At 39.2% G+C, this 24,625-nt stretch overlaps 2 protein-coding genes across 3 annotated transcripts in view; one reads left to right on the top strand and one right to left on the bottom strand.

Moving 5' to 3' along the window:
* utp20 (UTP20 small subunit processome component) overlaps nucleotides 1-19,165 on the top strand; it is a 28,816-nt gene extending 9,651 nt beyond the window's left edge. Inside the window, exons 22-62 of the mRNA XM_046872601.1 lie at nucleotides 35-238; nucleotides 1,906-1,996; nucleotides 2,078-2,163; nucleotides 2,616-2,741; nucleotides 2,828-2,994; nucleotides 3,513-3,721; nucleotides 4,038-4,181; nucleotides 5,767-5,846; nucleotides 6,928-7,193; nucleotides 7,288-7,432; nucleotides 7,519-7,606; nucleotides 7,720-7,863; nucleotides 7,965-8,018; nucleotides 8,406-8,558; nucleotides 8,784-8,939; nucleotides 9,031-9,171; nucleotides 9,279-9,416; nucleotides 9,706-9,845; nucleotides 9,929-10,017; nucleotides 10,106-10,419; nucleotides 10,520-10,659; nucleotides 10,861-11,017; nucleotides 11,099-11,197; nucleotides 11,296-11,463; nucleotides 11,555-11,721; nucleotides 11,821-11,962; nucleotides 12,086-12,202; nucleotides 12,323-12,493; nucleotides 12,609-12,740; nucleotides 13,386-13,496; nucleotides 13,577-13,656; nucleotides 13,993-14,062; nucleotides 14,156-14,338; nucleotides 14,449-14,580; nucleotides 14,722-14,854; nucleotides 16,439-16,626; nucleotides 16,729-16,800; nucleotides 16,884-17,213; nucleotides 18,380-18,506; nucleotides 18,599-18,744; nucleotides 18,842-19,165. Of these exons, the coding sequence (XP_046728557.1) occupies nucleotides 35-238; nucleotides 1,906-1,996; nucleotides 2,078-2,163; nucleotides 2,616-2,741; nucleotides 2,828-2,994; nucleotides 3,513-3,721; nucleotides 4,038-4,181; nucleotides 5,767-5,846; nucleotides 6,928-7,193; nucleotides 7,288-7,432; nucleotides 7,519-7,606; nucleotides 7,720-7,863; nucleotides 7,965-8,018; nucleotides 8,406-8,558; nucleotides 8,784-8,939; nucleotides 9,031-9,171; nucleotides 9,279-9,416; nucleotides 9,706-9,845; nucleotides 9,929-10,017; nucleotides 10,106-10,419; nucleotides 10,520-10,659; nucleotides 10,861-11,017; nucleotides 11,099-11,197; nucleotides 11,296-11,463; nucleotides 11,555-11,721; nucleotides 11,821-11,962; nucleotides 12,086-12,202; nucleotides 12,323-12,493; nucleotides 12,609-12,740; nucleotides 13,386-13,496; nucleotides 13,577-13,656; nucleotides 13,993-14,062; nucleotides 14,156-14,338; nucleotides 14,449-14,580; nucleotides 14,722-14,854; nucleotides 16,439-16,626; nucleotides 16,729-16,800; nucleotides 16,884-17,213; nucleotides 18,380-18,506; nucleotides 18,599-18,744; nucleotides 18,842-18,997 (5,956 nt within the window). The 3' untranslated portion in view covers nucleotides 18,998-19,165. The remainder of the gene's footprint in view (nucleotides 1-34; nucleotides 239-1,905; nucleotides 1,997-2,077; nucleotides 2,164-2,615; nucleotides 2,742-2,827; nucleotides 2,995-3,512; nucleotides 3,722-4,037; nucleotides 4,182-5,766; nucleotides 5,847-6,927; nucleotides 7,194-7,287; nucleotides 7,433-7,518; nucleotides 7,607-7,719; nucleotides 7,864-7,964; nucleotides 8,019-8,405; nucleotides 8,559-8,783; nucleotides 8,940-9,030; nucleotides 9,172-9,278; nucleotides 9,417-9,705; nucleotides 9,846-9,928; nucleotides 10,018-10,105; nucleotides 10,420-10,519; nucleotides 10,660-10,860; nucleotides 11,018-11,098; nucleotides 11,198-11,295; nucleotides 11,464-11,554; nucleotides 11,722-11,820; nucleotides 11,963-12,085; nucleotides 12,203-12,322; nucleotides 12,494-12,608; nucleotides 12,741-13,385; nucleotides 13,497-13,576; nucleotides 13,657-13,992; nucleotides 14,063-14,155; nucleotides 14,339-14,448; nucleotides 14,581-14,721; nucleotides 14,855-16,438; nucleotides 16,627-16,728; nucleotides 16,801-16,883; nucleotides 17,214-18,379; nucleotides 18,507-18,598; nucleotides 18,745-18,841) is intronic.
* Nucleotides 19,166-20,357: 1,192 nt separating this feature from the next.
* Nucleotides 20,358-23,344, bottom strand: arl1 (ADP-ribosylation factor-like 1). 2 transcript variants are annotated; one of them, XM_046872604.1, is made up of 7 exons: nucleotides 23,194-23,344; nucleotides 22,260-22,397; nucleotides 22,023-22,104; nucleotides 21,366-21,477; nucleotides 21,107-21,285; nucleotides 20,966-21,016; nucleotides 20,358-20,817 (listed from the first exon to the last, which is right to left on the bottom strand). In XM_046872604.1, the coding sequence occupies exons 1-6, from the start codon at nucleotides 23,195-23,197 to the stop codon at nucleotides 20,986-20,988; spliced, it is 546 nt and encodes a 181-aa protein (XP_046728560.1). In that variant the 5' UTR covers nucleotides 23,198-23,344; the 3' UTR covers nucleotides 20,358-20,817; nucleotides 20,966-20,985. The 2 variants fall into 2 exon arrangements, with proteins under 2 accessions (XP_046728560.1, XP_046728559.1); XM_046872603.1 differs by having other exon boundaries at nucleotides 20,358-21,016; nucleotides 23,194-23,343.
* Nucleotides 23,345-24,625: the final 1,281 nt, after the last annotated feature.

Below are 24,625 nucleotides of genomic sequence, written 5' to 3'. Positions count from 1 at the left end.
CAGATGATTGACACTTGTCTTGATTTGCTGATAGGAATGAGTTCTATCCTGCTGACCTGCTAGTAGCTCCGGTTCAGAATTTGATGAAGATTAGCCACAGATCCACACAAATCACATCTGAGAGTGAAAAGGAGGATGTGAAGATGAAAAATGTGGAGGAGGAAGAAGAAGAAGAAGTAGAAGTGGAGGATGAGTCCCAACAAGCTGGGAAAAAAATACCAAGGAGAGCTGCAGCCAAGTAAGAACTATCAATTGTTCTTATATGCACTAGTGCATTCATTTAGCCAGCAAAAACTACCATGTATTTGAAAGGCACCTTTCAAAACACTCAAGGACATCATATAGTAAAATGAAATCATAAAACCAAACAAACAACAGCTATTTAACTCTTAAAATTAGTCAAGAAATCTGAACAGATGAGTTTTGAAGCATTATTTAAAAGTGGTCAGACAGTCACTTTCTCGTATTTATTTGCGAAGAAAGTGAGAAGCGAGCCCAGCTAAATGCCCTAAACCCCATAGTGAATATACGGACAGAAGGTACAGCGAGGGAAATGGATGAGGAAGATCTGAGAGTGTGCTGTAGGTTGTAAGTATGAAGCAAGTCAGAGATGTATGAGGGTGAATGATTATGAAGAGCTTTGAAAGTGAGAAGCAAAATGATGAACTCTTTGATATTTGACAGGAAGCCAGTTTAGATGATAAAGAACAGGGAAGATGTGCCTGATGGAGGAGGTTCTCGTAATTAAACAGGCAGCTGAGTTCTGGACGAATTGAAGTTTATGAAGGAGAACAAGTTCAAAAGAGAGGAGGAAAGAAGAGTACAATTTGGCTTGGAGGACAAATAGAGCTGGGTGTCATCCACGTAGCAGTTAAAATTAATCCTTAAAAAATGACCATGAGGTAATGAGTAAATGATAAATAAAAGAGGGCCCAAAACAGAGCCTGGAGGAATACCAGCAGTAACAGATCAGGAGTATGATCTGAAATTTTTATGTTGGATAAAATGAGTGTGCCCAGAACGATAGAATCTTAACCAGGTAAGAGCCACACCAGTAATACTTATAGAGCGTAATCTAAATAAAAGAACTTGATGAGAAATTGTGTCAAAGGCTGCATTTAGATCGCGTAAGATAAGTATATATAAGTAAGTCTGCGAATTAGCTGCCATCAGCAGATTGGTAACAACTTTTAACATGGCAGTCTCTGTAAAAAAAAAAAAAAAAAAAAAAAAGAAAGAAAAAACTGATTTTTTTGAAAGGCTATTTTTCAAAAGTTGGAAATTAAGTAGAAAACGTACGCATGGACACAAATATTCTAAATAATTGACAAATCTTGTCCTGTAGACATTTCACCACCAAAACACAAGATTTCAACATTGTATTACATACATTTTTTTGTAGTTTAGTCTCTTGACTAAACTAGAGTTTTCAATGAAACTACACTATATTGAAAAAAGTATTGGGACAACTGACTTTTACAGCCATATATGGTTCTTCCCCAAACTGTTACCACAAAGTAGGAGGCACACAATTGTTGGGGTTTTCTCTTTATTCAAACAAAGAGACCCAAACCTGTTCCAGGTTGACAATGCATGACAGTGCACAATGTGAACTTAATTAAAAATATGATGTATATGGGCTGGATTGACAGATCTTGAGCGTCCTGCTATAGAGCTCTGACCTCAACCATTTTAAACACCTTCAGGATGAATTGGATCTTACTCCAAGCCTCCTCACCCTACATCAGTACCTGACATTATGGCTAAATGAGCACAAATCTCCACATAAGAATCATATAGTCAGGTGTTCTACAAACCTTTTCTATATAGTGCACTTTTGGAGTTAGGACCCACCCGCAAGTACAGACTGCAATTTATTTCTGTTTCAAAAATGCTCTTTTTCAGACAACTTATTGCACATCTTAAGGTCTTCTCCAAGTTCACCAATCCCAAAGCTTTATACTTGGAGCCTGAATTACTGCAGCTGTACACACAGGTGACATTTTCCCCCCACATCAACAGTTTATTTTGCTAGGTAAACAAGCAGACATATAACACAACAATTTCTCCTTTTTAGCTCCTGTGCCATAAGGACCAGCAAATTCAGAAGGCAGCTCTGGACTGCTTAATGACTTACAAAGACCCAAGCATTCTTCCTTACAAGTAGGTTCACTGCTTTAGTCTACTTATTCCATCTTTCATCAATTGCTGTTGATGCAGTAATGACCTCTGTAATTAATACTCTGATAGAGTTGTTATAGACATGGTTGTTTTCTGTGTATGAAAAAAGTCCTTTATATTCAGAGCGGATGCTGATTATATCTGTAACCAAGTCTCGTGTTTCTGTCCTTACTGAGAAAGGTGGAATGCTCACCGTGTTCCAAAACTCTGACAGTTGTAAAAGCCTTACTGTTAGTCTTTTTTACTCCATTATAGGATTCATTTCACATTTCCAAAAAGTCTTGTCATCAGCTTTGAAAAATAATAAAGAAGAGGTGACCTTCTCTGAGCTACTTTGCAGGCTTTTAGCAGTGCCAAAGAGATGCGATTTTTAGTTTGTTTCCTACAAAGTCTTTAAGTTATAAAGACTTTAAGTAATATTGTTTTTTTTCCAGAGAGAATCTGGAGAGACTACTGGATGACAAGCATTTCAAAGATGAAATTGTTCACTTCAACATCTCTGAGGAGGGATCAGTGGTGCTGGATATGCACCGCTCTCAACTCATGCCTGTGCTAATGAGGTGTGCATGAGACTTTTTTTTTTTTTTATAAATTTTTCTGTGAATGAATGTGGTGTTAATGGGGTCTCTGGGCTGTCATTGTGTAGGATCCTGTACGGGCGGATGCGCACTAAAGTTGGTAATAAGTTCCAGGGCAAAGCTGCCACTGCATCACGCTCTTCCATCGTGCTGCGCTTTCTGGCAGGTTGCCGGCCAGAGGAGCTGGCTGTGTTTATTGACCTGCTGCTGGATCCTGTGTGCCATCACAGCCAAGGTACACAGATATACACGTGTATATATTACAAGTATTTAAATCTAATACTAAATCCAGGTATGATACATATAGTAATATTCTGTAAATATGTTTATTATTTAAACATATGATATGAGGCTTTAGATGTATACAGACAATGAACAAGTGCATGGTCAACAATTATTATTTCGGATTCATTTTTTAATATTGTGCTCACAATAATGTTTTCTAGATGCACAGATTTATGAATTGAATCTTCTAATTTGTCATTTAAGCCAAAAAGGTTAAACCTGCATTGTTTAGTCACATAAGAAGCAGCATATTGGATGTTTAAAATTCAGATTAAAGGAATGTTAAAGAAAAACTTTATAATAGTAATTACAGATGCTAATAGCATGTTTTTGTATATTGCTCAATAAAATATGCTGTCACAGTTGCAACTGGTATATCATCACATTCCAAGAGATACATAATTCATACACTACAACATTTCATTCATATGCAACTTAATAAGTCTGTGTCCCATCTGGTGCCTGCAGGAACATGTCTAGGTGCAGTAGAGAGGGCCATGGCTGAGACAGACTCCTCCTCAGTGCTCCCTCTGGGTCGCCAGCATGCACTGCTCAACATTATAGATGTAGTGCTGCATAAACTGGGCCACCTTTTACAAAATTACTTGCCCAAGCTACTGCAGATTCTGCTGTGCATCACTGCCTCTGTGGCCTTGCTGCTGGAACATAGAGAGCAGGTGAGCTATAACCATCCATTTAGAGAACATTTCAAAAGTAAAAAAATAAAATAAATAATAAGTTATGTTTAATAGAGGTGTGTGAAATGAATATGTAATAATATCTTGTCGCACTGCATGGAAACATTTTTATGACTCATGTGATATGAAATGCAGGTTTGCTAACCAAGTGCCAAGAACAAAATGTTTGTAGAGTGGTAAAAAGAAGGGAAACATTTAACCATATTTCTTTTTTCTATGAATAGAAATTATGCTTTTAAATCTGTTTATGGAATTGGAATATTAGTCAGGCTCAATGCTCTGTGTGTCTTTGTAGCTGAAACCTGGCTGTGTTGGCCCCCTGAAGAACCTGAGGCGACTGGGACTTCTGCGCATCCAAGACTTCTTTGACAAATTCGAATCATACCAATTCACAGCTGATGAAATTGATGCCATATTTCACGCTATTGTCTGGCCTCAGGTACATTGTGCTTTGTGTGTACAAATATATTTCTTCTATGTTTTTGTCTTGTAGGCTGAAGCATGTGTTCATTTGTGTGTTATCTGTGTGATGCTTACATACTGTATCTGTTCATATGCTTTAAAAGTATTGAAATGGCATGTCCAATTATTTGCAATGAAGATAATCATGAAGATGTTTATGTTTGAGATCAAAAGGTGAATGTCAGTATGTCAAAATGTCATCCATATGGGTTAAACCAATTAGAACACTGCACCTTTTTGTGCCCAGTGTGCCCTGCTAGAATGATTGTTTAAACTTCATCATTATCAAGGCAATGACAGAAAATCACCAAAACTACACTGCCAACACAACAAAAACTTTATCAGAGAAAAAAAAAGTTTCAGAATGCCCAGTCAATCAACAGACTTCAACTCAATAAACAGCATTTTACCTTTTGAAAAGGGCACTGAATAGAGAAATCTATCAAAAACAAACTAAAAGAAGCTGAAAGATACTGGAAGAAAAGAATGTAAAATAAGCCTGGAAAAGCATCATAAAAGATGATTGCAACAGTTGGTGGATGTCTTTGGGTCACTGGCTAAATGCAGTTACTATATTGCACATAGGTAATATTGCACGGTTTTAAATTATTGTTATTGCACATTTGTTGCTTTTAAAAAAAAATTGACTGTTATTATTGCACAGTTAAACAGTAATAACAGTGTATATTTTGGTGACTGGTTCATTGGGAGCAGCTCTGATTGTAAAGTCTAATCGCAGCAGGGCGAAAAGACCGTCTGTATCGCTCCTTCATACACTTAGGATCTAAAAGTCTGTCACTGAAGGAGCTGCTCAGAGATGAAACTGTTTCATACAGGGGATGAGAGTCGTTCTGCAGTAATGATGATAGTTTAGCTACTATCCTCCTTTCTCCTACCTCCTGTACAGTGTCCAGGGGAATTCTCAGGACTAAGCTGGTCTTCCTGATCAGTTTGTCCAGTCTATTCCTGTCCCCAGTAAAAATGCTGCTGCACCAGCAGACCACACCATAGAAGATGGCTGAGGCCACCACAGATTTAAAAAAGGTCTTTAGTTGCTCTCCCTGCACTCCAAAAGACCTAAGTCGCCTCAGCAGAAAGAGTCTGCTCTGTCCTTTCTTATAAATTGCCTCAGTATTATCTGTCCAGTCCAGTTTGCTGTTTAGATGAACACCCAGGTATTTGTAAGAGTCCACTCTCACAATGTCCTTTCCCTGAATGTTTACTGATGATAATCAAGTTTGTTTGTGCCTACGGAAAGCCACCACCAGTTCTTTGGTTTTCCCCATGTTTATGCAACAAAATCTTACTTTAATGTGCTGTAAGATTAACTGTTCATATACTCTTGTTTATTTAAGAATTGGGTGGTTCTAGTTCTCGGTTGTTTATGTGGTATAATCAGGACATAAAAGCTGAAATTCTGATTTATTGTCTTATATTCATCTTTTGATCCCAAACCCAAATATATGTAGTATACAGCGAAAAGAATATAATTGGCTTTGCTGTTCTAATACATTCGGAGGCGGCTGTATATGTAATATAACGTTTTCTTTGCTGTGCTTCAGGTGTGCCGTTTGCCCTCAGAGAGCCCCTATGCTCCCACGCCACTCCTGAAATTGATCCATATCTGGAGCATGAATGTTAGGTAAGATGTTTAAAAATTCTAATTTTCTATAAATGTTCTGTTTGTTTTTATCAAAGTTCACATACTTCACTAAATAGCTGAAGTGTCTTCAATTAAATATCTCTGGGGTTAGGGAAATTTATGGCTGAATTAATCTTTGAAAAAAAAAGACTTTCATTTCAATAATTTTTTATTTGTATAGTGCTTTTAACAATGGACATTGTCCAAAAGCAGCTATACAGAGAAAAAAAAGGGTATAAAGTTTAAATTTATACATTAGTGCTGATTAGTTTATCTCTAATGAGTAAGCTGGTGGTGACAGTGGCGAGAAAAAACCCTAAAAATGGTATGAGGAAGAAACTTTAAGAGGAACCCATTATTATCTGGGTGGCACCGAACGTCCATTCATTATAGTTTTATCATTGTTGAGGTGTACTGTTCAGCAAACTGTTCACTGGTGGGTGCTTTAATGTAGAACTATTCATGCCAACTGTAGTTCTGAGCCATTGTAGCAGTACGGTTGGATTAATTACAGTCCAAATCCATCCTCATAGTTCTTGAGTTGCTCAGTAACTTTAGGCTGTTTATATGGAACCACCCTCTGCTGCTCTGAGTGGTCTCTAATTGAAGCAAACTCCATCCTGAGGTTGAATCAAGTGGATCTGGAAAAAAGAATGGGGCAGGATTTATGGTTACATGTACCTCATAAGGCACCATGTTTAGAGGTGAACCTTCACAGCAGTAATAATCAAAGTAGAAGAGTAGCAGGTTTTTGTGGCCTTGATTTGGGGTTGCAGCCATATGAGCCATGTATGGTTTCTAACCATATAAGCTTGGTAGGAAAGACACATCAGATTGTGACTAGATTGTGTGCTTTTGTATAAATCTAACAGTCTTATACTGTGAGGTTTTCATTTCTTCCATATCATTTTGAAGAAAGTTACTCCATGCCATCAGTCCGCATTTTTTTTTTTGTTTAAGATATTTCTGTTGTTTTTTTTAAGGTTACTGTTAAGGTGGATTAAGTTTCTCAGGACTCATCATGAATAAAGAAATCGTTATTAATATGCATAACTATAACCCTATATGTATAACCCCTTAGGTATTTCCCTTTGCTGGCTAAGCAGAGACCAGACCACCCGGAGTGTGACATCCTGCTCAACGTCTTGGCTCTACTGTCTTCCAAAAATGTCTCTCCTAAAACAGCAGCCATGGTAATGGACATCTGTGAGAATTTACTGAACACACCAGACTTTACACCTTCTGAGACGGAGGAAGAGACTGAGGCAGAGGCAGCGACAGTGACACCGCTGAGCGTCAATGGGTGTGTTATTCCTGAGCTAGTGCCTGGTTCAGACATCACTAAAGGTAGAGAGCAAGACAAGACACCTATAGTGTTCTCTCATTTTTTTACCCCAGTTACCATGTATATTAAAATCATCCATTTTTCTTTTATACACAGAGTCTTTGACTATAGGTTCGAGGCTGCTCTTACCTCACATCCCTGCTGTACTTCAGTACCTCGGTGGAGTTGTGCGCAACTCTGATCGCCTTAAAAAGAAGAAATTCCGAGCTCAAGTTAGCAAGGAGCTTAACATCCTGTCCAAGTATGCGCAGCTTTTCTGCTTACAGCTCGTGATATGTTATCTGATTATATACAGGTATGACTGTTTATTTTCTTGTTCTCTATCAGGATCAGTCGATTTGTCGCTGATAAGGAACAGAGCTCAACGCTTGTACGTCTTCTGCTGCCGTACCTCCATAAGCCAAACATTGCTGAGGTATAATCCTTCTCTATTACATCAGTGTAAACTTGGTATGCTGTGCATTATTTTTAATGGATTCATTTAACAAATACAGTATTTAGATATATTTTTGTTTTCTTCTCAAACAGGAGACCGAGTTGGACATTCTCAACACAGTGCAGAACCTGCTTAGGCAATGTTCAGAACCCACGGTCTTCCTGAAGCCTCTTAGTAAACTCTTCTCCAACGTACGCAACAAGCCATGCCGTAAAGTCTTGTGTGAGATATTCAAGGTCAGATACTTATGATCCGTCTAGCTTTGTATCACTATTCACAGTTTATCTCAGAACCAACAATCACTGACTGCATTTTGGGTGACTTTTCTCCTGCACAGACACTGTCTGACCTGGACAATGAACTGAAGTACATAGCCGATGTTGTTGTTGAGGTAAGAGATCATTACAGATCAGAGAGTAATGTTTTTGGGTTCATTTCTGTGTAGTGGTTTTTATACAATAATTCTCTTCTCTTCTCCCCTTTTCTCTTCTCTTCTCCTCTCCCCTTTTCTCTTCTCTTCTCTTCTCTTCTCTTCTCTTCTCTTCTTCTCTTCTCTTCTCTTCTCTTCTCTCCCTCTTCTCATCTTCTCTCCCTTCCTCTCCTCTCCCTTCTTCTCTTCTCCCTTTCTCTTCTCTTCTCTTCTTCTCTTCTCTTCTCTTCTCTTCTCTTCTCTTCTCTTCTTCTCTCTTCTCTCTTCTCTTCTCGTCTCGTCTCGTCTCGTCTCGTCTCGTCTTGTCTTGTCCTCTCCTCTCCTCTTTTCTTCTCCTCTTCTCTCCAGCTTAATGCATTTGATAGTCGGCATCTAGATGAGATTCACTTCGATGTTCGCCTGATGGCATTCCAGAAGTCGGTCAAACACATTGAAGAGATGAAAACACTAGACATAAGATACCTCATGGTCATCATGCACAACTGCTTCCACTCTTTTGAAGTGAGTATAAAACATCTTTGTGTTTGAGAGGCACCTCTTTTGACATGTGCAATAAATGTTAACTAATGGTATTTCAAGCTCATTTAATAAATCTACCATCCCATATTTTAAAACTACAGAATTTACATTTATTAATACATTTTCTACTTTTCTTATGAACTATACGCTTTTATTCTGGTGAGATCAGGTAATATTTTTGGTGCTGGAATTGTCTGTGTGTTTTAGACTGGGGACATGTCTCTGGCAGACAGCGCCAATTTATGTCTATCAGCTATACTCAAGCAGCTGGCTGCAGTGGGCTGCATGGAACAGGATTACAAAGAGATTGTGCAGTACACTGTTTTAGATGCCGTTAGGAGAGGATTAAAGAGCAGGACAGAGGTACACTTATGGTTATCAAATTAGTATAACAATTAAGGCTGAGATCAAAAGAAACACACATTGATGAACCTGTTCTTTTTTCTGTATACAGAGTGTAAGGAACGATTACACTTCAGTTCTGGCTTGTCTGGTCAAAACCTTCCCCAATCGCTCAGAATTTAGAGACCTGGTGCAGCTCACCAACTACTCGGATCCTGAGTCAGACTTCTTTGAGCACATGAAGCACATACAGGTAGAGGCACCATTTACCACACATTCAGAATGTCTCATCTCAAGATTCACAAACATCTTAATTTTAGCACCACCTGACCATTAATCTATTCTGTTTCTGGACTTCAGATACATCGTAGGGGACGAGCGCTCAGAAAGTTTGCCAAACAGCTGACAGACGGCATAGTGGTGATGTCTTCCCGCTCCATGCAGAACTTTATCATGCCCTATGCCATGATTGCACTATTTGATGAGAAACTCCTGAAGGTAATTACAGTTACAGAACTCACAGTTTATATATAAATATTAGGGGTGTAACGTACACAAAATGCACGAAAAGTCCTATACGAAAATGGTTTGGCATTAATGCGTGTACTGTTACACCCCTTATAAATAATGTATGTGATTGGTAAAAGTGTAGGTAAAATAAAAGTCTAGCTTCAACACCAGACACTATAATTTTCTAATTTCTAAAATGTTACCTTTATTCTGTTATGTTACCTTAATGTTGTCTGCTATTAATGTTAAGAGCAATAAACTATGTTCCAATATGCAGCATGAAGCTATGACCTCCGCAGCAGTCGAAGTTATTGGCGCAGTCTGTAAACGCCTGACCTGGTCTAAGTACCTCTACTACCTCAAGCACTTTATCCATGTGCTCCAAACAGGAATAGTTGAGCAGAAACTGGCTGTAAGGTGAGGAAGCGTTGTGTTTTTCTAGGATTGTAGTATGTGTCTGGTAAACACGAGTAACCCTGCTACACTGCTCCCTTGTACAGTTTGCTGCTGATTATTCTGGAAGCCTTTCACTTCGACCAGGAAAGTCTGAGCAAAGAAATCGAGGCAGCCAAGAACAAAAAGGCAGATGGTGAGTTGAGGGGAATAATGTTCCTACAACTTTAGCATCTCTACTCACAATAGGTTTAGCCATAATCATGATTTTCTTTTCTTTTCAGAGCCAAGTATTCTGGAGGTAGAAGCAGAGGAAGAGCAAGCAGAAGTTATGGATTCAGATGAAAGTGACATGGAGGATGCCATGGAGACCAATGATGCTGATGCTGTTGCCACAGAAGCTGATGGAATGGACACAGGTGACGGTGACTCCACCAAGATCAAAAAAGGCACTGAGGCTAAGCCGAGGAGAAGGCCCCCTGTTGTTAGCAGTGGCCTTCCACAGAGTGAAGAGGAACTGAAGTCTCTTATCTCCTCCATTCATAAGACTGTCACTCAGAGTGTCTTGCCCAGATTACAAAAATGCCTAACAGCCAAGGTTAATGTTTTTCATTCTCACTTTTGTCTTATATGTGCTTTGATTGTCTCTACCAAATGATAGAAGTTTGAAAAAAATGATAATATATGATTGTGTGTAGGTAAAAAGAGATGATGAACACAAGACGGTGAAATCAAAGGAAGTTAAGGATGAGGAGGTGGTAAGAGTGCCAATCGCCTTTGCTATGGTCCGCCTCATGCAGACTCTTCCACAGGAAGTTATGGAAGCCAACTTGCCTGGGTGTGTACTGTGTGTATGTTGGAATCTTATGTGGATAAAATTAAAGGATATAAAATGACATCAACTTAAAACAAATATTAACATTTCAAAATGGACAAATGGTCATACTGTAATATATATATATATTTCATATAATTATTTTTTCTATTATTTAGCTAAAGTCTGTATTAAGTAGTATATTGTACATTTATCTATATATAGGATACTCCTCAAAGTGTGTGTCCACCTAAAGAGTCGTTTCCAGGAGATCCGTGATGTCGCCCGAAGCACGCTGATCAAGATTATTGAGGCCTTGGGACATAATTACCTGCAGTATGTTCTCACAGAGATGCAGGGTGTTCTTGTAAAGGGCTACCAGGTAAAGAATACCCTCTACTAACTGCCCCTATACCTAAACTAGCTTGCACTGAAATATTCATTTGTTTTCCCTGTTTTTCAGATCCATGTATTGACCTTCACTGTTTACCATTTACTCTTAACCCTAAAACCTTCTTTGAAAGCTGGAGAACTCGACCCTTGCTTGGACATTCTGATAAAGGTGACTGATCCGGTCTGTGCTGTAATCAGTGTTGGATAAGTAAAGTGAGCGTTGGCTGATGTTGTGAAACTTTTATTTTATTTATTAATTTTTTTTAGATTTTTAACAACGAGCTCTTTGGCTCTCTTGCGGCGGAGAAGGATATCAAAGGTATCGTCTCAAAAGTAATGGAGGCCCGTCACAGCAAGAGCTCGGACTCGTATGAGTTTCTGGGTCAGTTCTGCAGCCAGGAAAGAGTCACACAGCTCATTATTCCCCTTAAAGAGGTAAGTAGTCAATGACTTGGCATTTTTTGTTAACAGAATTGAAAACCTTTGTCGGCAAGCATTTTCAGTGACAACGCTTGTGCACGACTAGATTTTGGAGAGGACGGCCAGCCTGAAGGTGTCCCGGCGAGTGCACAGTGTTTTGAGGAGAGTTGTAACAGGACTTCTGCTGAATCAGTGTATGACCCCTCAGTCAATCCTGCTGCTGAGTCACGGTCTGATCAGCCAGAGCCTGCCACTCATCACGAGCAAGAGCAAGTATGTTTTTCACCCTCTTCTTGTTCTCTTTAACACACACAAGAAAGTAATTGACTATAGTTCAGACAGATCAAAACAGGTTGTCTTTCTGTGGTTTAGGCAGAAGTCCGCTCTTCCTCCAGACCCCCGACTGCCACCTCCAAGCTGCTTGCTCCTGCCCCCCACCCCGAAGAGAGGTGTAGTGAAGGCAGCCCTTAGCCGCCAGACCAATATACACATTCTAGTGGACACTGGACTGAATGTAAGAACACAAATATTATCTAAATGAATTTGTTGACTTGATATCTGGTTGAATGATTGCATTCTAAATATGTCTACTGTGACTTGACTTTCTTAAAATTATGATGTCCATGTACACATATAGCTGCTCCATGGTAGTTTGAGAAATTCCAAGGTCAACTCCTCCGTGGCATCAGTGCGAGAGATGTTAGACCCATTTGTCTTACTTCTGCTGGACTGTCTCAACTCCATGCATGTCAAGGTTTGTCTTTGTGACTCACTAGTGATGGGAGTGGCTTTACTTTTTGGATGTTCACTAAACTGTGTTTATAAAGTTCCAATATGTTTTATGTGTAACCCTAGTTTGTATGTGTGTGTTTAGGTGATCACTGAGTCTCTGCAGGGCTTCATCTGGATCCTGAAATTCCCTCTTCCTGCAGTGGAGCAAAATGCAGAACAAATCACCAAGCAGCTGTTCGTTCTGCTGAAGGACTACGCTAAAGCAGGTGCTGGTCATGGAGAAAACTTTCACCTCGTCCAGAATTGCTTCAAGGTGCACAGACCAGCTGACCTACACATGCTTATCTGATCATATGAACTCTGCTTAGATCCTCCTGCTTTATATCAATCTCACCCAGTTTTTGGTTTGTTCTGTTTTTGTCATTTAGGTCATAACTGTCTTAGTGAAGAGTGTGGCGAAAAACTGCATCTCTGATACACAGCTGCAAGTGCTGCTGGGATACGCTGAAGAGGACATCTATGATAATTCTCGCCAAGCCACAGCATTCGGCCTGCTCAAAGTAAATTTAGGCCCAGATATAACAGTTGTTAATTCATTAAGTGATTTCATACATACAATAATTGTAATCACACTTTAACATAAAGAGAATTCTATCTGTCTATCTGTACATCGCAAATATATGAACCTACATGTTTTTCATTGAAAGTGCTGCACTAACGTTAGCTCACTACGTTATGCCTAGGCCTAGGTTTTATGTGGAGTGCTTTATTTATTTTTTCTCATAGACCTCTGATTTGTAGTGTGAACTCCATGCCTATAAGTATACATTAATACATCCTGATTACTTCATTTTCAGTAGCTTTAAATTATTTATGTAATTGTCCATCTTTGTCTAGTAAACAGTTTTTTTTAGAAGGTCCTAATACATTAATATAATTCATTTAGATTTTATAGGTATAGTTCTTTTGTACAGACCTGGTCACAAAGTGGCTTTACAGAAATTAGGAGGTAGCTTCTGTTCTGTCATGGCATGGAAAAACCCCATGAGACAACATGGAAAAAACAAAAACTTTGACGTTGATATAGAAAATCGATTACGCTCTTGAGTGTTTTTGAGAATAAGGCAGACAGTTGCTTTGTGTGACATTCCAGTTAAAAAGCTAGAAGAGACGCTGTTTGGTCTAATAAATGCTCTGTGTTTTAGGCGATCCTTTCCAAGAAGCTGGTGGTACCAGAGATGGAGGAGGTGATGAAAAAAGTTGCCAAACTGTCCATAAATGGCTCGAATGAGCAGGTCCGCGTCCGTTGTAGACAGGTCAGTATTGCCTTTGTTACCTTTACTCACCAACATCATCATCATTTCAGAAGTGTCTAATATAATTATTTTTTTTTTAGATCTATCTGAAGTATCTCATTGATTATCCACTTGGGAAGAAGCTTAAAAACCATTTTGACTTTATTGTTTCCCAGCTCACGTAAGTACTTTACTATAGTGTTTTTGTCTTTGCATTCCTGAGGCGCTAAACAATCAGTCCAATAACTAATGATTTACATGAACCACCAATATTTAACCAATGTTGATCAGCTGGTGGGTCAGTTACCAGGAATTTAAATACTTATTTCACAAGCATTTTATGTGTTATAAGGCTTGGAAATGTGTTTTAGGAATGCAGCGTATCAATTTGTTGATCAGTTTGTTGATTTTGTTTTTTAAATCACTAACATCTAGCTAACTTCTGACAAAATGACTGAAAATACCTTTAAAAGTTACCTTGATTGGATTGTTTTGCTGAATTTCCCTATTCATGCAGATATGAGTATGACACAGGAAGACAGTCTGCCCTCGAGATGATGGCCTTCATTTTCCAAACATTCCCTCGGGTAAGCTTTCCGTCTTGGGCATTTGAATATCTATTCTTTCTGTTTAATCTGTAGCTGATATCTGGGTTTATCTCACTCTATGTTTGTGTACAGTCTTTCCTCTTGGAGCACTGTGGACTCTTCTTTGTGCCTCTGTCTCTGGCTATGGTGAATGATGATTCAGCACGCTGTAAGAAAATGGCCTCACTTGCCATTAAGTCACTACTGGGTCAGTTAGACGTAACGCACCAGAACTCCATGTTCACTTTGGTCAATGGCTGGCTGACTGGAGAGAAGGTAAATTAAACTGCACTGATTTGAATACTGTGTGAATATTTGCATATACATTTTCTTTGTAAAAAAGAAAATGATTGTACTTTTTTTTCTGTGTATGTTTGTTTGTACAGGTGGCGTTAAGGAGATTAGGTGCTCAGGTGTGTGGCCTTTTTGTAGAAGCAGAAGGGGAGCAATTCGTTCGCAGACTGGATTCATTGCTGCCTCTAGTAGAGAAAGAAATCCATACTGGCAACTTTGAAGATGTGAGTACTAGTGTAAGAGTCCTGTTACTGACTGAGGTATAAAGTGTTAAACATGATGTGAGTTACATATGCAAGACAAACGTGGATCTGTAAGTCAAATTACATTTTGTTTGTTTGATTTAATTTATTTTTATTTTTTAGATTGAAGAGGAAGAAAGCGAGAAGGCTGCAGACAGGTTACTCTTCTATTATCTCACCCTTATCACCAAGCTCATCAAGGAATGTGGCTTCTTGGAGCTCAACAAACCCGAGGACACTCTCACTAGCATCTGGGGTAAGCACACACAGGGCGCAATTAACAGTTTTAAGGGGTGTGCAAGACAGAATTTTGGGCCCCCATATATATATATATATATATATATATATATATATATATATATATATATATATATATATATATATATATATATATATGTGGGGCCCAAAATTCTGTCCCCATATATACAGTGTACAATTTTCATAGTCATGAAAATAAAGAAATATATATGTATTATTTTATATATATATATATATATATATATATATACAGTACAGACCAAAAGTTTGGACACACCTTCTCATTCAAAGAGTTTTCTTGATTTTCATGACTATGAAAATTGAAAAGTCACACTGAAGGCATCAAAACTATGAATTAACACAAGTGGACTTATATACATAACAAAAAAGTGTGAAACAACTGAATATATGTCATATTGTAGGTTCTTCAAAGTAGCCACCTTTTGCTTAGATTACTGCTTTGCACACTCTTGGCATTCTCTTGATGCCTACTTTGAAGAACCTACAATATGACATATTTTCAGTTCACTTTTTTGTTATGTATATAATTCCACGTGTTAATTCATAGTTTTGATGCCTTCAGTGTGACTCTACAATTTTCATAGTCATAAAAATAAAGAAAACTCTTTGAATGAGCAGGTGTGTCCAAACTTTTGGTCTGTACTGTATATATATTAATATGTTATATCTTATATTATTAATAATAAAGGTAATATAGTTGAATTTTATTCACAGGGAATTTATTTAATTTCACCACAGTGTTATTATTTAAAATATATGTGTATCTACGATAAAAAAAAACTAATTGGAAAATTTTTAATTGATGATTGTGGGGCCCCCTAGCGTTCTCTTGGGCCCATATGCCTGGCATACTCTGCACCCCCCCTAACGGCGCCCCTGAGCACACATACTCACAGGGACACTCACATACGTACACCAAACTGTTTTTTCCATATATTGTGACAAACATTTTCACACGAGACAATTTCTTGCGGCATTATGGGGAAGAAAGCAGATATTGTAATCTTGCTTTCATGAAGTTAAATTCTATTGAGTATTCACAATTCAGTGTTATTCCCCTTTTTTTTAATGGATCGGACCACACCTTCGCTCCCCACATGAATCAGTGACCCTGTCCGCCGGTTCACCTCTGTTCCTTCCTTGGACCACTTTCGATAGATACTGAGCACTGCAGACTGGGAAACATCCCTCAAGAGCTGCGGTTTTGGAGATGTTCTGACTCAGTCGTCTAGACTTCACAGTTTATCACTTGTCAAACTCATGCAAATCCTTAATCCTGAGTTTAGTGAAAAATGGAGAGGTTCAGTTAAAGTACAAGAGTTTTCCATGTTGCTCCCTGCTTTACAAACTAATCTCTTTGTATTGTTTACGGGATCTTTGTGGAAAGCAAGTCAGTGCGAGCTAGAACAGAACAGATTTGTTTTATAGTCTAAGTCATGAGGTATTTTTGTCACTTTAATCCCTGGATTTAAACATTGGCCTGTGGATTTCCGGTGAATCAGAAACACTATCGACTGTATCAAACTCTGGTGTAATCCAATAACAAATTGTACTCTTCTAGGTCACATTGAAGCTCACCTGCGCTATCCTCACTCCTGGGTTTGGCTGACTGCTTCTCAGATCTTTGGCCTGCTTTTCGCTGCTCAAAAACCAGAATCTCTGCTGTCTCTGTGGCACTCTGAGAGAAATGCCTCCCAAAACAGCCAGCCAGTGGCTTCCTCTTACCTCTCAACCAGCCTGGACAAGAGGGTAAGAGTCTTTAAATATCAGAATCTAAGTAGTGCCACACTGGACAATGTTATTTCATTCGAGCAGTCAAACATGACCTCATTTCCTGCTCTTCACTTTCAGATGAGGGAGCTGGTCTTGTCGTTTTGTCACCAGCTGCAGTCCAAGTTCCTGGACATCAGTGCTGGCGAGCAGGTAGGAAATCATACCTAAGGCGAATTAAACACCAGCTGAAAACCATCAGCAGTAATGGGTTGATATATTATTTCTGTCAACAGGTAATCAAGAACCTGCTCTTCGTGGCCAAGGTGATCTATCTTATCTCGCCTGAGTCTGACTTGGAGGAGGATAAAAAAGAAGTAGAAGATGTGATGAAAGAAACAGAGGAGGAGAAAGAGAGTGGAGATGAAGAGCAGGTTGATGAAGAAGACGATCAGGAGCAACAGCAGATAATAGAGGGGCAGGACGAGGAAGAAGAGGAGCTTCGGCAACAAAAGATTCTAGAGGAGCATGAGGATAATCGCCCACCGTCTCTGCTCTGGGTGATTAAGAAGCTCACACTGGTCGCTAAGAGAGAAGCAGCCAACACCCCCAAAGAGCCAGTGAAGGTGAGCAGTTAAAGTTAGTACAGAAAGTGTACTAGTAAACCGAAATAGTTTATAACTCATTTCTGTCTGAACATTACTGATTAGTTTGTGGCTGTAAATACGAAGATTCTTATTGGCTATGCTTTTGTAGAGGTGCTTCACATTGCCAGGTTTAATTAGTGCCACTGACTCTAAGCCTTTTTGAACTTCACATGGGAGAATTAACCCATGAAAAAAAACAGGCTAGTTTACTAATCAGAAAATATGGAAAATGTAGATGGACACCTGTCCCCTTCCCCACACAGTGGTCTACACTGCACACTGACCAGGAATAACATTGATGTTGTAGCATTATGAGCAATGAAGTGAATAACACTGATTATCTCCTCATCATGGCACCTCTTAGTGGGTGGAACATATCAGGCAGCAAGTAAAAATTTTTCTCCTCAAAGTTGATGTGTTGGAAGCAGGGGAAATGGGCAAGCGTGAGGATTTGAGCGAGTTTGACAAGGGCCAAATTGGGATGTCTAGACGACTGAGTCATAACATCTCCAAAACTGCAGCTCTTGTGGGCGGTTCCCGGTGTGCAGTGGTCAGTATCTATCAAAAATGGTCTAAGGAATGAACAGTGGTGAACCGGCGACAGGGTAATGGGTGGTGCCTCACTGATGCACGTGGGGAGCGAAGACTGGTCCGTGTGGTCTGATCCAACAGACGATTTTCTGTAGCTTAAATTGCTGTAGAAGTTTATGCTTCTTCAGGCAGCAAAAGGGAAACCAAAACAATATTAGGCAGGAGGTCATAATGTTATGCCTGATCAGAGTATTAAAAATTCCCTTTCACTGGAACTAAGCAAGCTCTTTTATCACGTGTGTCATGGATGAGAAAAACTCCAGTTCCAGAGCTCTGACTTCAACCCCACTGAACACCTCTGGAACACCCCAGAGCTCTTCACCCAGCATCAATATCTGACACCACTAATGCTCCTGTGGCCAAACTTTAGTGGAAAAGAAATGTGGAGCTTTTTACAATAGCAAAGGTGAACAAACTCTGGAAAGGGATGTTCAAAAAGCAAATCTGGGTACTCAAGTCTGGTGTCCGAAAACTCTGACTGTTTGTGTTCCCTGCTGTAAGTTATGAATGTCTTGATTAATAATTGCTGATATTATTTTTTTCATTTTTCACAGAGAACGTGTGTTTTTAAGTTTTTGGGCGCAATAGCTGTTGACCTTGGTAAAGATCGCCTCGGCCCCTACCTGACTACCATCATTGCGCCGCTCTACAGAGAACTGGACAGCACGTATGCAGACCAAGGTCTGAAACTTTTGTTGCGACCATTTATTGACCGTTATTGATTTCATCTGTTTAATTTCCTGATTCATGTTAATCTGATTTGATCACCTCAGACTCGACACTGAAGAACCTGGCACAGGAGCTCATTGAGCTGCTAAAGAAGCTGGTAGGTCTTGAGAAGTTCTCGCTTGCCTTTGCTGCTGTGCAGAAGGAGGCCTCACAGAGACGAGCCTCACGCAAGAAACACAAGGCAGTGCAGGTGAGTTTTTAGAGAAACCGTGCTCATTGTGTTCGTGTAAAGCTGGTTACTGTGGTGTCACCACAATTGCTTATTTCTTTTTCCGTTTGTTTTTTAGGCTGTGGCCAATCCTGATATTGCTGCTAGGAAAAAGATCAAGAAGCACCAAAAGAAAACGGAGGCAAAGAAAAGAAAAATAGAATTTTTACGGCCAGGGCACAAAGCAAAAAGAAGCAAACGCAGTTCACTCAGAGACTTGGCCATGGTTCAGTAAAATCTTTTGTGTTAAACCTTTTGTATCTGGTCAACTTGATTTCTGGATGCAGTTGTTACCCAGATGGTGTTGCATTGCATAAATGTGTTTCTGTTTGAAGTTGTACAACATGTAACAAACAATTGTTTTTTTTTTTGTTAATAAATGAAACATGCATAAGAATTCAAACCAGCATAAAATCAATTTCCAAATGAAGGAGAATTTACAAAATGCTTCTCCTATGCATTTGTTTCAGTATTAAAAGCAATCAGCTAAGAACATGTATCAGGTATAACTACTCAATATTAGGGGTGACACGGATTACAGTTGACTCACGTGGAACCGCGGATTCATCTTCATTTTTCCCCCTGCCGATTTTGCTTTTTAAGTTATTCTGTAACTACACACAGCAGTCGTGGTGAACGGCGCAAGTTAATCAGTCATCAACAACAGCTAGCGTAGGAGCAGAACTTGAAAAGCCTCCAGCATCATTTAAATCACATGTATGGGAGCATTTCCTTGCTGCACTTTTCTGGTAATAAATGGAAAGCAAATTATTATATTCATCTCCCCCCACCCTTTTTTTTTTTTGCTGAACAGTGACAAAAATTATATATCATAATATATCATAATCTGTAAATCAATTTTTTACAGATATGCACATAAAAGGATGCACTATACATTTCATTTGGTTTTAGCCTTTAATACACCAATGTATTTTCAAATATCTACTTCCTTCATGTCACCCATTATGTGCTATAAAAAGTTTCCTGGTTAATAAGTTGCACCTGAATGTCTCAGTCACTATAAGGAAGACGTTTAGAAATAATTGTAATAAACAAGTTGACCTGTTACTAAACCCTACATTTTTCTCATGCTTCAAGCACTCAGTGATTAATAAAGAACAATACTTAATCCCTCTACACACCCGACTTTAAACAATTATACACGTTTACATCAGTCAGCACAGATACTGAAATAAATCACATGGACTAACAGACTAGTATTAGTGATCACCTTAAAAGCAAATCCCAGCGCCACCGTGCTACCAGTGCTGGGCCCTTGAGCAAGGCCCTTGAGCAAGGCCCTTAACCCTCCACTGCTCAGTTGTAAGTTGTTCTGGATAAAGGCATCTGCCATAAATGTAAATATTTAATCCAGGACCTTCCGTAATATAGTGATGAGAATGATACAAGTAAAAACATGCACGTCAGCTGGGCTGTAGAGACTTTAAACGCTTACCGAAAGTATTCAAAGTATTAAACAGGAAAATGAAAGTGTGTGTTCAAAAAGAATTATTTTCATTCATTAGTTTGCTTTTGATTCATTGTTAACAATAGGGCACGACATACATTCACCTCTACAGTGTAGCCAAACAAACGCCTGTCAATACCAGATTTATTTCAGTGTTAACACAACAAATAATATTGTCCACTGTACATGCTTGTATATAAACACGCAATGACAAATCCACTGCATACAAACAACAATTAGTCTTAAATAACCCACTAAAATACCCAAGTGTAGATATCAAAGCTTGAAGGACTGATTAAATGTTCAGAAAAAAGCAGGAGTAGAAGAAGAAAAAGGAGTAGCGACAGTCAACAGTCTGGTACCACAAGCTTAAAGGGGGAAAAGACAAGAAGCAAATCCTATGGATAGGAAACTCCAATGTAGTGGACGTGTCTTACAGGGAGAACAGGTCTAACTGGCATCAGTATGGATGAACCGGCAAAACAATAGAATCACTGTTCTTCCCACAGCTCGTGTTCAGTCTCCAGCTGTGAAGTGGATGTTCACTTTTCAGGATGTACTGATGCCCGGATCTTCTGTAACTGCAGCTTCATTTTAATGTAGAGGGTACAATGGAGAAAACAAACAAACAAACAAAAAAAACGCCTTTACATAAAGGGGAAATGGGAATGCAGTCACTGGTCCAAAGGGCACCAAAGTCTTTCAACAAGAATCAGAAGATGCACAAATATTTACAGGGAGTGGTGCAAGTGCAGTTACTGTCGGCTCTTCAAAGACTCCACCAACCTGCACAGAAAAATGCAAACAAAAGCTTTACGACTCAGCAAACAACTTTTCATTTGTAAAAAAGTTCCCCGCCCATTACAAAGTCCACACCATTCCATGGCCTCATCCAGGCCTGTTCCTTTAGTTGCAGATGTTTTGAAGATCTGCCACTTCCTGTCCTTGAGAGCAGGTAACCCTAGGGAGTTGGCGACCTCGGTGGGTGTCATGGCTTGCTCCATATCCTGTTTGTTGGCAAAAACAACGAGGATGGCCTTCTTCAGCTCTTCCTCCTGCAGGAACAGAAACCATCGATGACATCAAATCCACGATACAACACAATCCAGTGAGAAGACCAGTTCTTTTTATCTACCTCCAGCATGGCCACCAGCTCAGACTTCGAGATCCCCATCCTGTCACGGTCGCTGCTGTCCACAACGTAGATCACGGCATCTGTGTTAGAATAATAGCAGCGCCAGTACGGCCTGGGAAACACAAACATCCAATATGAATGCACATGTTGCACTTTTAATTCCAGCTCATCCAACCAGTTAATCCCTGTTCCCTATACAATACTCTCATCCTCATATGAACCCGACATTACTTTTGGCATATGAGGACACTCAGATCTGAGGAGAGATAAATGCGCGTCTTGTTCATTATCAGCCTTCATTTCAGGTGATAAACATCATCATAGGAAAATCCTCTACTTGCTATTTAAAACTGGCATAAAAAGTATGAAGAGAGGAAAAAAAAAGAAAAAAAAAAAATGTTTTAACCAGAATGCATAATTATCAACAAAGTTTTCAGCTTGAAAGTTCTGTTATTGTTCTGTAATGAAAGAGAACGTCCAAAAACAACTGATCGGTGTGTCCTGGCTCTACACTCGTTTGATAACAGAATTTCAATTGAAATCAATAAGAGTTTAAACGTGTAAAAAAAACAATGACATTTAAACAGCTTTCTTTTCCAGACCACTTGTCAGAAAGACTGCTCTCTAAAACATCAGCACGAATATAAACCATGCTACCTGATGCTTGTCTGGCCGCCCAGATCCCACACTTGGAACTTCAGGTTCTTGTAAGTCACGGTTTCAACGTTGAAACCAATAGCTGTGATTGGAAAGCAAAATTTACAAACATGTCCCCAGATGTTTTATTTTTATTATTATTATTATTATTATTATTATTATTATTATAACTATTACTATTATCATCATCATCATCATCATCATCTTTCAGGTTCTGATCGAGTTGCTTTAACATACTTGGGATGGTGGTCACAACTTCTCCAACTTGCAGTCTGTAAAGGATTGTAGTTTTTCCCGCACCGTCCAAACCCAAGATCAGAATTCTCATCTCTCTCGTGCCGAAGAGACCCGAAAACAAGCTGGAAAAGAAACCCCCTGTAGGAAACAACACAAAGCACAATCATTCACCAGGAGCTCTTTCATAACTGGGTGATGGTGATTTGAGGCACTGGGATGCATCAGATTGATCTTGAAGTTCAGTTCTTTCTAACAACCAACTCATCTGGATATTTTAGTTGCTTTTACACCTGAAATCCTATTAAGTCAAGGAAATGTATTTACAAACAAAATTCTTCCCTCTTTCATTGCATGGCTCATTATCGACTAAATAAAAGTAGCAGCACATATTGGACCTTTTAGACTGATTTGCTAACAAAAAAATGACACCCCGAGCATGACAGCAAGAAGTGAATGTCTTGTGACAGTGAACGAATCTTAAATGAGGCTGAAGCTGACTGTCAGTCAGGATACTACATAACTAACTTTAATAAATAAAGAGCCCAAATTGCTCCATACTTTCTACATTAAAGGAACACTGGAGATATAATGGCTCCTGCACCAAAACTAGCAGATTACACATCCAACAGAGAGAGATATTGGATATCATTTACTCAAAATAGATATATTTGAGACAAAATAACTGTCAAATAACAGTATAACAAATAACTAAGAGTATGTGTAATAAGTCTATTAACAAACACACAACAAGCTCTTCATTAAAGATCCAATAGCAGGTTAAAGAAGCACGGCTAGCTCTGTTAGCTGTTAGCATGTCCGAGATTCCTACATCCAGCTGACGGAAGCGTCGACTAACAGATATAATTAAAACAGTAACACTTCGTAGATAACCAACCAAAAAAATATTAATTAAATTAGATTTAAAAAACCATACCCATTTTAGAGTAAATGCCCCGAGCTCTCTGCGAAGAAGCGCTCAGCGACCTCACGCAGGATTCGCGACGACTGTTTCCGTCTTCGAAGTTGCATATGACGTGTCAGGGAGGATGCGTGTTGCAGATTCGCCGATCTTTATGCAATCGCTTCCGGGTAAAAGTTGTAGATATGAGTTGTAGATCGGATTTATTGAATCTTGAGCTTTACGTTGTACGCAATTTCAGCGTGGAGTCAATCTTTGATCCGCGGACGCAGATTCGATTGTTAAAATAAACGATACAAATCGTAATCCCAAAAGACTATTGTGAATGTACTGCAACGAAATGCTCAGTATATTACATCTTGGTGTTGATTTAATGTAAAAGGTTAGCGTTAAACTCTTATTATTAGGTTATTAATCAAGTGGGTTTTTTTTTGGTAACTTGAAATAGCATATAGTTGTATTTAAAATGGCGCCCTCAGGTGTAGAATGCTTATGGGGCAGCTACAGTATATAGCACAGATACCCACAGACCAAAGTTGGCCATGGTGATCTTTAATTTGACCGCCATGATTAATATAATAAAAAAGGAACTAATAGGGGGAAATAGAATTTGGGAAAAAAGAAAAACAAGGAGCAGTTTGATTTGTATTGTTAGAGGCATTAGATGTACATTAGGTGTTGAACTCTTCTTCTTTCGGCTCCTCCCATTAGGGGGCGCCACAGCGGATCATCCGTCTCCATACCTCATGTCCTCTACATCTGCCTCTTTTAACCCAACCACCCGCATGTCTTCATTCACCACATCCATAAACCTTCTCCTTGGTCTTCCTCTTTTCCTCCTTCCTGGTGGCTCCATCCTCAGCATTCTCCTACCGATATACCCCATGTCCCTCCTCTGCACATGTCCAAACCATCTCAATCTCGCCTCACTCACCTTGTCTCCAAAATGTCCTACATGCGCTGTCCCTCTAATAAACTCATTTCTAATCCTGTTCCTCCTCATCACTCCCAACAAAAACCTCAAAATCTTCAGCTCTGCTACCTCCAGCTCCATCTCCTGTCTTTTACTCAATGCCACTGTCTCTAAACCAGGGGGTCACCAACCTTTTTGAAACTGAGAGCTACTTCTTGGGTACCGATTAATGTGAAGGGCTACCAGTTTGATACACACAGTTTTCAGTTTGATCTGAAATAAATGTGCTCAATTTACCTTTTATTATATGTTATTTTCAATAATTAATGATCTTCATCTATGTGAAGACACTGATCGTGTTAATGATTTAACAAAGAAGGAAACAGCTATTTTTAGAAAAGGCCCGCAGGCTACTCATGTGGTCCTTGCGGGCTACCTGGTGCCCGCAGACACCATGTTGGTGACGCCTGCTCTAACCATACATCACAGGTCTCACCACAGTCCTTTAAACTTTCACTTTCACTCTTGCAGAGA

Source organism: Silurus meridionalis, chromosome 18 (assembly GCF_014805685.1).
Source record: "Silurus meridionalis isolate SWU-2019-XX chromosome 18, ASM1480568v1, whole genome shotgun sequence".
Lineage (NCBI taxonomy): Eukaryota > Metazoa > Chordata > Actinopteri > Siluriformes > Siluridae > Silurus > Silurus meridionalis.
This window is presented reverse-complemented; position numbering and strand designations above follow the sequence as displayed.